The sequence below is a fragment of the Tachyglossus aculeatus genome, chromosome 14 (assembly GCF_015852505.1).
Source record: "Tachyglossus aculeatus isolate mTacAcu1 chromosome 14, mTacAcu1.pri, whole genome shotgun sequence".
NCBI lineage: Eukaryota > Metazoa > Chordata > Mammalia > Monotremata > Tachyglossidae > Tachyglossus > Tachyglossus aculeatus.
Window position 1 is genome coordinate 12,657,853 of NC_052079.1, and position 12,645 is coordinate 12,670,497.

General features: G+C 39.7%; 1 protein-coding gene across 2 annotated transcripts in view; it reads left to right on the forward strand.

Annotated features, from left to right (window-relative positions):
- The window catches only part of AKAP6 (A-kinase anchoring protein 6), a 309,489-nt gene that overhangs the window by 245,078 nt on the left and 51,766 nt on the right, over positions 1-12,645 (forward strand). For both annotated transcript variants that reach the window (XM_038756213.1, XM_038756214.1), the window contains exons 10-11: positions 3,067-3,213; positions 6,149-6,373. In XM_038756213.1, the coding sequence (XP_038612141.1) occupies positions 3,067-3,213; positions 6,149-6,373 (372 nt within the window). The remainder of the gene's footprint in view (positions 1-3,066; positions 3,214-6,148; positions 6,374-12,645) is intronic.

Sequence of the window (12,645 nt, forward strand, 5' to 3'; positions counted from 1 at the left end):
ATGGTGCAGTCCTGATAGAGCCAGGAGCTAATTTTGCCCCGTGACTGCTTCCAAAGGAAATCTTACAGGGGAAGAAACAAGACAACCTCCACTCCCATGCCCTCCCCACATCTCCCCTTCCCCCGCAACTCCCAAATATTAGCAGCCAGGACTATCGACCCCTTAACTGTTTCTGAAACAGATTCAAATCTCTTTAAATCTAAAATAAATATTCCACTTTAATTTTGTAAGTGACTCACTAGTGGCTTTCATTCACACACCAACACATCTACCAATTAACGGAATCCTTCCAGCTTTTACAGTAGGAGGCGTTTTCTATCAATCAACATCTTTCATCAAGCTGTTTATACAGTAGGTTACACTCTGACAAAGACAGAAAGCACCCATAAAGACTAGCTTATTTATTTTTTTTAATGTAATAACCTTTTAGAGCAGCTGTCGCTGTGACTATTTGGGCTCGGCTACACTGAGGAAATTATTTTATCAGACCCAAAATTAAGTTAAATGTTATATATATATAATAGAAAGACTGCTATTTTTATGGGGCATATGCAAGCCGTTTTACTTATTCACCGATCTTATCCTCTTCAGTGCAGACTGAGGATCCTGTTCAGGTGAAGACAAAAAAGAAATTGGACAAGTGAGGCTGTGACAGGGAATAATGATCCGTGATCTAGCCCTCTTCTCTCACGCCATACAGCTAGAAGACTCCCTCTGTCTATTCATCCACTTGGCATCAGGAAAGGACTAATGTGAATGGGATCTGGGTGCCCAACTGAATTAGAACACAGATACTCCCTGATGATAGACTGCCTTATGGACTTGATTATGAAAATCTCTTTCAGCTGCATCATCTTTCGATTGAAATATAGAAACTGGGTTCCTTAAAACAGATGGTTACCTCCTCCAATCAGCACTCTCATTGAATGGGGTACTGTGTGGAGGCCCCTGGGATACTTGTTGAGGATTGAAGTAGAGTTGGGGAGTAATATGGTTGGCCAATCCTGCAGTCACACAGTTTGCATAGTATCAACCGATTTAGAAAACATAGGCTAGATTTTCCATGGATCAGAGACCGAGTTCTCAGTCTAAATCAAGCCTTGATTTTTCACTCTGCATATTCATGTAATTTTGAATACTTTGACACCCTGATCAGCATTCATTAATAACGTGAAATGCTTTGAATCACCTCATTTAAAGCATTTTGTTCTGTGATCCACAAATGACTAACATTTGGCGAAGTTTACATAATACAAATGATGTGCAGGTTTATTGTAAATGAAAGATTAAAATATGAAACTAAAAGTGTGCAAACATATGCATGCAAATGCTGATGATCTATTAGCTGAGACAGTGATTTCACACTTTTCCCATTTTCTTTTAAGCTGTTCCCAATTGTATTTTAGTTTTTGACTTTCTGCAGTATTATATTCTTCAAGTGAATAAAAGCAACCGGGTGTTGCTTTATTCAAGTTTAATGTACTAGTACTTTGCCTAGGTAATAGCATTTCCTTGTCAGGCTGCTAGGGTATCTTTCTTAGTAGACTCGAAGGAAAGGAGGATTACTGCTTAGGACCAGTTCTGTTACTGTCAGAAATTTGGAGTAGCTTTGAATTTTGGGAAGGCATCGAATGCATAAAAGGAGCTTTAGTTTTCATCATGATACAGGAATACTGATATTTTTTTCAGAGGTGTTTTATGCTGAAGTGAAAAACGATGAACTAATTTGTAGCTGTGGCTAAGAAGTTTCTTGACTCTTGCATTTTGATTCACTTTGGAATTCAGTAAAACTGTCACCATAGCAGCTGTCATTCATTCATTCAGTTGTATTTGTTGAGCGCTTACTGTGTGCAGAGCAGTGTACTAAGCGCTTGGGAAGTACAAGTTGGCAACATATAGAGACGGTCTCTACCCAACAACAGATTCACAGTCTAAAGGGGAGACAGACAACAAAACAAAACATATGGACAGGTGTCAAGTCATCAGAATAAATAGAAGTAAAGCTAGATGCACATCATTAACAAAATTAATGGAATAGTAAATATGTACAAGTAAAATAGAGTAATAAATCTGTAAAAACATATATACAGGTGCTGTGGGGAGGGGAAGGAGTTAGGGCGGTCTGGGGGATGGGGAGGAGGAGAGGAAAAAGGGGACTCAGTCTGGGAAGGCCTCCTGGAGGAGGTCATGTTCCATAGTACTTACATTACCCCTAGCAAACTCTCTTTTTAAAGGACTCATGCCTCAATATGTCAAGTACACAGTGGGCAATTTGGGGTAAAGTGAATGTTGTAGCCATTTGGTGCATTTTTGAGACGTTTTATAAATGTTTCTGAGAAAAGGGAATTTTTTTTTTTTTTTTAGTTTTCATGTTCAATTTTAAGAATTGTCACTTTTTGTTTCTCTTTTTCTGTCTTGGTATCTCTCATACTTCTCCCAGCTGTCAGAAAAGAATACGAGGAAAACAATTACCCTGGAAGTTCAGGGGAATTATGTATAGAGGCAAAATTAAATCATGTAATTTTGGTGCATATTAAGTGCATCACTTGGTCGGGGATGCTTGAGTTTCACGGGTTTCATGGGTTTTTGTTATGGTTAATGTATGAGGTGAACTACTGTCTTGATTTCATAATTCTCAACTTTTAAAGTTCCAGATGGTAAGAACTCAAAACATCATGATGGGTTTGAGAAAAAGGTGATATATTTCAATAAATATGATTGATTGATACCACCAGAAGTTAGGAATTTTAACTGATAATCAGAATTGGACTAAAATCTTAGTAGAGTAGGTGGAGATAAAGCTGAGTCTAAAGGATATGAAGGCCCTGTTTATTGTGGATAACAAGCAACTATTCTCAAGCATATTCACCCAACCAAGGACCTTTGACACTCCCCAAAATTATATTGGGTAAAAATCGTCCAAGCTGAACATTGATAGGATTATATATGTTTCGATGTGGCAAGCTATGTGTTCTGTTGAGCGAATGGGCTGTTTTCACCATATAGGTGAGGTTTTAATAAGGAAGCTTTTCTCCCTAATGGTATTTCTTTCTCTTCTTGTTTTAGCAATACAGTGTAGAGATGTCAATCAGGCATCCGAAAAAGATGGAGCTGCTTAGTAAGGTTGAAGCTTTGAAGAAAGGTGGTGTTTTACTACCAAATGATCTCCTTGAAAAAGTGGATTCAATTAATGAAAAATGGGAACTGCTTGCGGTATTTGCATTTTTATTACTGTTTGTGGGTTATGTGTACATTTTTTGTGTGGTGAAGTGCTCTGTCTGTCTGATTTCTAATTTGAGGCACAAATATCTCTCTCTTTCAATTCACTACCTACATTTCAAACAAGCTACTCGGGCTATTATAGAAAAGAAAAAACTTGTATTTTTCTCTCCTGTTGGTTTTTTTTTTTACTCTGAGCTTGTCCTGTGCCTGACATTAATAATTTTAGTTCTTTAATAAATAAAAAAGTAAGTAAAATATATGTATTACGGGTATGTACCAAGTCAACTATAATACAGTATATCTGATATACACTGACTGTCATGCTTGAGTGAATGTTAATAGAATTTATTTTGAAGGTACATATTAGAGACATCTACTGTTTAACTATTTACTGTACCCTTAAGATGAAAAGTGGACTCATCACTGCAGATTTTAGATCACACTGATGGTTCCAAAACGAAGATTCAAATTTTGCAAAAATCTGAAAATTGAATCCTAGAATTGAGTCAGGGTGTTTTGTACCCCATTTTTCCCTATCACCTTCAACAAAAACTGCCCCCCCCCCGCCAATTTTATGTAATTTATTTCTTGCAGTGATGAGCTCGATCTCAGCCAAGACTAAGAAGCAAGAATGTGGAAAAAAAAGTAATATAGTGATTCTTTTAGCTTGAGGCCAGGAATGCCACTGTTCACAAAAAAGTAGTGGCCTATTGTTGGTAGACAGTTGAAAGAGAGAGAAGTTGAACTGTATTTTTCATCTGCTTCTCTCTCTAATTGCCTTCACTTCAAATCAAGGGTAAGATAAATGTATAAATTACTTAAATGATTAATTATAACGGTTTAATATCGATGATGTCAGGTTTAGGTAATCATTTTTGCATGTCTTCCTTATTTCTCCCAAACGACCTGATGTATTTTCAACTCCTGGACATACACCCAGACTGCAGCATCTGTCAGGGATAACCTGTATTCTCATCCAAAGGCAATTTCATATGGTGGTTTGCTCCCTAAAATACAGTTGAATCTGCAGAAAGTTTTTCTTGGGACCCATTTGCATATTATTTTCCTAAAGAAATGTTTCTAAATGATTGGTCAACAGTAATTATGGTTAAAGCTGAAATGTACTCATTAACTAATGAAAAAATATGGAAAACAGAGCATGCTAGTTACAAATAATGATCCTTAGTAATTTTAGACAGGAGTAAGAGCTTTCAATGTGCTAAACGTTTAATAGCAGCATAGTAATACACTCTGGCTCACTTATTAGAATATAATACCAGTTTGATGAACAACTAATAACTAATTTCCCTAAAAGCAATTTAAAACTGTAAATGAAAATCTGACTCCATGCTTTTATAACCAAATTAGAAAAATTCACAACTTTCATTATGTAGAAAATAAAATTTTCAGCTATCATTTCACATGACTGTAAGCATTTATAAAGAAGATTTTGAAGAGGTGTTATTTTCTCAGTAAGTGCACTTTTGTGTATAATGAGAAGGGGAAGGTAGAAAGCTTTGTTTTTAATTTAATAAAACCTATACAGGATCTAACAACACTAGGTATACTGTTTTAATTGGCATGATTACATTTTAATTGGCATGAAAAAAATTAAAGACAAGGATTTTAACTTCTAACAATAGTAAAATAGAGGGATATGGTTTTTAATATTACTTTCATCTAAGGTGAACAGTGTGGAATGGAAATACATTAGAATGAAATGTCAGTGGTGCGTACAGTTTAATCTGTGAAATTTTTTCCCCTGTGCTGCATATTACTCTGTCTCAATTGCATATTAAACAACCCTATCAAGGCAGGCATTGGCATCTGCTGTGCTGACACAAATTGTGAATTAAATGAAATTGATGTCCTCTGTCGTATATTTATGAAGACGGACCATTCTCTGAAGTATTCTGTTTATGAAGAATTTATGATTGCAAACTGTTCGAGAACAAAAAAGTGGCAATAAATTCTTTTTTGTGACCCTACCCTCCAAGGGCATTGATTTCACCTCCTGCTGCTACTTTTGTTACAGCATAAAAACAATGGCTAAATCTGAATTCCACCGAGGGCCTTCACATTATCAATATTTGCACCGTGAAAATAGGAGGGTGTTGCCAGGAACGGCTGTTTTTCTGTTATGATCTCCTAAAGATACTATTTACAGAGCACTGCCCAGCAAATGAATGTCTGTTGGTTTAATTGCATTTATCTTTTAAAGCTTATTTTGGGCAGCTTAATTCATCATTCTAAATCGCATCCTCTTGATTCTGCTAAACACTGAATGCTTGTCCAAGAGGCAAGTGTCATGACCCCATTCGGACTGCCCCTTCATGCCACAGTGGCTGAACTCTGCACACCCCCAAGTTCTGTAGAAAATGGAAATGATCTTTCACCAATTATCACCAGAGCTAAAGCCCCAAATCCAAAGTGAGGGATGGTGAAGAGAGGGAGGCCTTGACAATTTACTGGGAGACATAGCTGCTCTAAGCACGCCTTAGGTTGAGTTGGAAGAGGGGTTGTCTTTCTCAGGACTGAAGGGAAATTTCAGCCTGTATCCACCACCTCTCCCTGGTCTCCTCTTTCTATTGATTAAACTCAGACTTCAGGCTCCTGAAAATTTTATGGTGAGTTTCTCTTGCTGTCAACACAATCTTAAGGGTCCGGATGAATTTTGATCAGAGACTTGGGGGGAGGGAGAGGTGGGCTTTTAAAGAGCACATACAAATCAAACCCAGTCAGTCTTCTTAATGCACTCAAGGGGCCCTGCAAGTTAAGGAACAGAGCCCATATGGCTACCGCAAACTGGGATTGACTGGGTGTCAATAATAACAAGACAACTTTCAGGTGGTTCTCACTGCTAACTAACCTGTGATGTGTTCCCATATGCCAAACTAATCTATGGTTTCTTTATCTGATGCATTAGAAAACCCTAGGAAAGAAGATCCAGGACACAATGGTAGGGCCCGGTGGGCTAGGGCCACGTGACCTGCTCTCCCCCGAAAGCAGCAGCCTGGTAAGGCAGCTGGAGGTCAGGATCAAAGAACTGAAAGGATGGCTGAGAGATACAGAGCTTTTCATCTTCAATTCCTGCCTGAGACAAGAAAAAGAAGGAACAATGGATGCTGAGAAACAACTCCAATACTTTAAGGTAATAAAAAAAAATCAAAGTTGATAAAAGCTTCTTTTTATCATAAAAATGAAATATTTATCAAGTACATAAGATATTATGCCATATTTGCACATCACCACACACTTAAATGTATTCTTGACTTTAAAGACGTTCTGCATCTCATATACTCTTTGTGTGTGTGTGTGTGTGTGTGTCTGTGTGTGTTTATGTGTTTGAATGAGAGAAAGAGAGAGAGAGAGCGCATAATCATATGTGTGACATTTCATGTATTAGGTACATGCACTATGTACAGTGAAATTTCTACGGCTGGCGAGATTTGGGCAACACATCATCAACTCACTAGAGAGCTACCAAAATAATGAAGACTTTGGGGAAATTGAGCAAAGACTAAAAGGATGTCACATGTACTCTCCAAGCACTTAGTTCAGTTCTCTGCACACAGTAAGCACTCAATAAATCTCATTGATGATTGATTGCTAGAGGAGTGAAAGATAGCAGTGAGATTTTACAACTACAAATATTACATTGCATAGAAATAATTTGGTAACAACAAAGAGAATGTCGTTTTAGATCATCATTGACCAATTGCACAATTCATTCATTCATTCATTCATTCAACTGTATTTTTTGAGTGCTTAGTGTGTGCAGAGCACTGTACTAAGCACTTGGGAAGTACAAGTTGGCAGCATACAGAGGTGGTCCCTACCCAACAACCGGCTCACAGTCTAGAAGGGATGAAACCAAGTAGGGAAGTTCTAAAGAGTAAAGACAGTTGGGCAGAGTCGTATTTTAAAGGTAACTGGAAACAATAAATTTGTTAAAGTATAACAGATTTACTCAGGCAGACGAACCATAACAGACACATGGACACAAACAGATATAGATGTACAGTTTCAGCTACACGGATACAGCCACATACAGAAACACCAGCTCAGACACAGAGATACAGGCCAACAGTTCCAGATCCTTAGGTTGAGGTGCCCAGAAAATGACAGGTATACAGAAAGACATGGACACTGTGGGGCAGATATGGAGCGGGAAGAAGAATGGGTTGAGGAGGAGAGGAAGAGAGGTTTTAGAAGAGAGGGTCGGAGGGGCAAGCAGAAGCGGTTAGAAAAGCATAAAAGGGAGGGGTCAGAGCAGGCACAGAACAGAGGTGTTGAAGAAGGTGGAAGGGAGAGGTTAAGGGCACTGAAGAAGAAAGCGTGGAGCAAAGAAAAATTCTAGAAAGGATCTGGACACTGTTGTTGCAGTGGTTCCCATTCTTACAAGCTGATCATCATGGGGAATTTTTATGCCCAAGTCTTGATGGAAATCGATGAAATGTGGAAAAAAGCTATTGGACCCCATAAAATTGGAAGGCTAAAAAGTGATGGTCTACTATTGCTCATGATTATCTCATTACCTGCCATGGGGGCTTTAAAGATGTATGGATAACTGCAGCCATGTGATGTGCTGAGTGCTAGACGGACCATCACCCTATGTGCCCCAAACATGGGTTAGGAATCAAGCAGTGTACCACTACACAGTGTCTAAACAACAGATCAATGAAGACACCTATAAAGAGATCTATGCATCATACCACATCCTACTGAAGCAAGAAATCCTGGCTTTGAGAATCCACATGAATAAAGAATGGCAGGTGCTTTACCAGGCAACTATCAAGACTGTGGGTATTGTTAGAAGATACCACCAAAAGCAGTTCAAACTTCCAGATCCTCAGCACAAGGAGGTCTGCAGAAACCAGCCACATTATATGTGCTGGAATTCTGATGTTGGTACCTGCCGCTCCAAAATTCAGGCCTTTATTCATCACCAAAGAAGTTTTATGGCCTCAAAACAGTACTTGTTACACAAAGACCTATCAATCGATGGTTTTTATTGAGCACTTGCTGTGTGCAGAGCACTGTACTGAGTGCTTTTCCCAGGCTTGTGATCTGTTCATCCTTACTACATAAGAGTATCATTGTCTTGCCTGAACTAATGCTGTCTGAATTCCCTCAGGTATTGAAAATTGCTATACATGGGCTTGGAATTTTAAGTTGTTGAATGCACTTCATGGGTTCTGGTGTTACTTACAAAGGGATTGAGCAGCCGGGACAGACATCGCCATCCCATTGGTAGCCAGGATCTGGCCAGAAAATGGCTTGGAATCAGTTTCACCTAGTGCATGTTGTCCCTGGCTGATAGTTAGGCCCAGGCCTGAATTTGTTCTACGGCTTGTTGGAACTCAGCCCCAGGATGTGAAGGCAGAGCCCTGTGACTTGTGAGCTGAGTTCCAAGACCACAGAAGGACAGTGTAGGAAATTGTAATCTTCCTTCTCCCAGAACCATTATCCAACCCACCACCATTCCAGCTGGGCAGGAGCAGTGCAAGGACTGGGGTCATGGTTGTTTAATCAAGAGATCCCTAATGGCCCAAAAGAATTCCTGCAGTTCCAGCCCTTTCTGATTTACTATCTAGAAAGAGCTTCACACTGGCAGAATATGGCTCTGATTACATACCGACCCTAGAGGAGCAGCATGGCTTAGTAGAACAAGCACAAGCCTGGGAGTCAGAGGGCCTGGGTTCTAATCCTGGATCCTCCACATATCTTTTGTGTGACCTTGGGTAAGTCATTTCACCTCTCTGGGCCGCAGTTTCCTCATCTATTAAACAGAGATTCAATATCTGTTCTCCTTCCTATTTAGATTGTAAGGCCTTTGTGGGACAGGGACTGTGTCTGACTTGATCATCATCATCATCAATAGTATTTATTGAGTGCTTACTGTGTGCAGAGCACTGTACTAAGTGCTTGGGAAGTACAAGTTGGCAGCATATAGAGACAGTCCTTACCCAACAGTGGGCTCACAGTCTAAAAGGGGGAGACAGAGAACAAAACCAAACATACTAACAAAATAAAATAAATAGAACAGATATGTACAAGTAAAATAAATAAATAGAATAACAAATATGTACAAACATATATACATATATACAGGTGCTGTGGGGAAGGGAAAGAGGTAAGATGGGGGGGTGGAGAGGGGGACGAGGGGGAGAGGAAGGAAGGGGCTCAGTCTGGGAAGGCCTGGTATCTTCCCCAGTGCTTAGAGCAGTGTTTGGCACACTGTAAGCACTTAAGAAATAGCACAAGTCTTATTATTATTGGGCTTCCTCTGTGAGACTTTAAGTGTTAATGGAAATTTGACCCTGCCCATTTTGTTTATTGCCATTGTAAATTCCCACACTAGTACACTGTAAAAAATTTGTTTTGTGCCCCTCTCCTGTAACTATCTAGGTTTTTACCCAGCTCCTGAGGTAATCGTGCCATTCCTAGGTTCTTTGATAACATTGCCCAACTACAGTGCCAAACAGTGTAAGGGAAGAAGAGGAAGTATTTGCTTCCCCAATCCACTTTTGAACAACCCCACAGGGAGTTTATGGCTAGTGTGATTACTATGTCTCAAAATAATATTAATGATTATAGTATTTATTCATCACTTAGTATGTGCCAAATTCTCTCCTAAGCACTGTTTTAAGATATAGGATAATCAGATCAGATATAAAGTAATCAGACCTCTGTCCTACAGGTTCCTTATCTCTGTTTCACAGAAGAGGGAACTAGGGCACAGAAAAGTTAAATGACTTGCCCAAGGTTGCACAGCAGACTAGTGGAAGAGCTGGGACTTGAACCTGGGTTTCCTGACTACTAATCCCATTATTTTCCCACTAAATCATGCTGCCTCTACCATTATTATTACTATTAATCCCAAATTCCCACAGTCCTCATCCACCCTGCCAAGGGAGGAGAAGGAGAAGTAAAGAACTAATTGTCACCTTCTAGAGATAAGCCAGGAGCCAGAGAACTTGAGGAGTTGCTGCTATTACAGTAAGGCTAGTATCTTAACCTGGCAATACAGTGAAGTTTCACAAAGGGACTTGAGCCCGCAGTCAACAGTGGGACTCAGAAAAGTGACATCATTTTCTCAGGGTCATTTTGACCCGTGACGATGTCTCCTAGGTGATCCTTAAAAGAGCGGTGAAACCTGTCCATAAATATTGTAGTCAGAAGTTCCACTCTTGCTGATTTACAATGAAATGTCTCAGACATTATTAACCAAGGACATTATGTTGTTCCAGATGACGTTATGAGCAAGGCACCTTGGAAAAATAAGACTGAAATGTTTATTGTTAGTCATACATAACCTTTATCGGTAAAATGCATAATACAACAAGAGTGTTTCACTTCCTGGGACGCCAAAATAAGATGATGTAATATGTACTCTCATCCCCCACCCCAGTTGTCATTTCCCAGCTCTAAAGGATCCAGTCAGGCCAGAGATTTAAGAAAGAGAAAACTTTTTCAGTAGAGTTCAGGGTACTTGCCTTCTCTCTTAACATCTAAGAAACCCCTTTCATCTTAGCCTGAGTCGTGCACCCTAGAGAATCAACATATCTTAGTGGAAACAGAAGCAAGGTCACTGTCCCCTAGGAGCTTACAATCCAATGAGGTGAACAGACAAAAATTATTAACTAATTCATTCATTCAATCATACTTACTGAGTACTTACTGTGTGTAAAGCACTGTAATAAGCACTTGGGAGAGTACAATATAAAAATAAACAGACGCATTCCCTGCCCACAATTAGCTTACAGTTTAGGGGTAGGGGCAACAGATATGAATATAAATAAATGAATAAATTACAGATATGTACATAGTGGGAGGAGGAGGAGGAGAAGGAGGAGTAGAAAGCATATAAGAGGAAGTAATACAAATGTATCAGGATGAAAAATAGCTGAGTAATTGAATATGTGAAAATACTAACAAAGCATAGTTAGGAACATAAGTGCTAAGGGTAGGATGTTATATATTAGAATTGTGGGTTGATGTTCTGTAATTCAAAGGAGGAGGATAGGATGTTTCTGGGGGACCACCTGCCCAGTAACAGAAAAATCTAAACGTCAGAGTAAGTAGAAAGCAGTACCTCTTGGGAAAATCAGAGTCTTTGGAGAAAAGTCAAAAGAAAAGGCCACAGGATTCGAAAATGAGACAAACAATGAGACAAACAACTCCAACTTGCCTTGGAAGGCAAAGACCAACGTTGGGGAGGATTGTCAGCTGAAGCCCAGGAGAGTCTCCATGGATTGCTAGTTAGTGAAGAGACCTTATGAATTTCATATGCATGGCACTTGAGTTCTATTGGCTGGACAGCGATCCTTTTTAGCAATGAACCTCCAAGTGAAAAGAAAACTAATTATGGAACCATATGTTCCTTGTATTTCATAACCAAACTCAATATTCCCAGGGCTCAGTTCTGAAGAAATGATCCATCACCAGGCATCACCACTGGTCTCAGCTCCAGGCCAGGGATTCAAGAGCAAGATCAGACCTGCTGGGTTGCCCTCTCTTGATGTAATAATTATGGTACTTATTAAGTGCTTACTATGGTACTAAGCATTGGATAGATACAAGTTAATCAGGCTGGATGTGACCCTTGTCCTATGTGGGTTTTACAGTCTAAAGAGGAGGGAGTAGAATTTAATCCCCATTTTTACAGATGAAGTAACTGAGGCACAGAGAAGTTGTGATTTGCTCATGGTCACCCAGCAGACATGTGGCAGAGCCAGGATTAAAACCCAGGTCCTCTGACTCCTAGGCTCGTGTTCTTTCCACTAGGCCATGCTGCTTCTCAAGGTATCCACAGCCTCACATGGAATGTCCTGTCCACTGGCAGCTCATCAATTTGTAGAGAGTCCTTTCTCCCCAGGTTCCAGTACTGGACCACCCCCTGTCAGTGGGAATGTCAAGTGCTGTTGGCTGCACAGCACTCTTTGTTGGTTTTTTAAAATGTATTGGACATTAAGGGAAACAGCTCACATTTTCTCATTAAAAGGTCCTTGTAAGATTCACAATGCAATGGTTTTGCGCTAAGAAAAACTGTCTCATGCCCATCAGAAGATTCATTCATTCAATCATATTTATTGAGCGCTTACTGTGTGCAGAGCAATGTACTAAGCTCTTGGGAAGTACAGGTTGGCAACATATAGAGACAGTCCCTACCCAACAGTGGGCTCACAGATGCCACCCACTTTTCTCCTAATAGAGAGCATCGCAAATGACCTTTCTCTATGATATTAGGGGGACAGGTCTAGGGCATTCTAAGGTTTTTGAAAACCAGATTTTCAAGGGTAAAATTAGACTTTTGGCTCATTGGTAATTGACCCTCAAGTAGACAGCCCACTATCTCATGCACTGTTAGCAGCAACTAAATCACAATAAAGAAATCCTTGGACTTTCTCTAGCAAATGT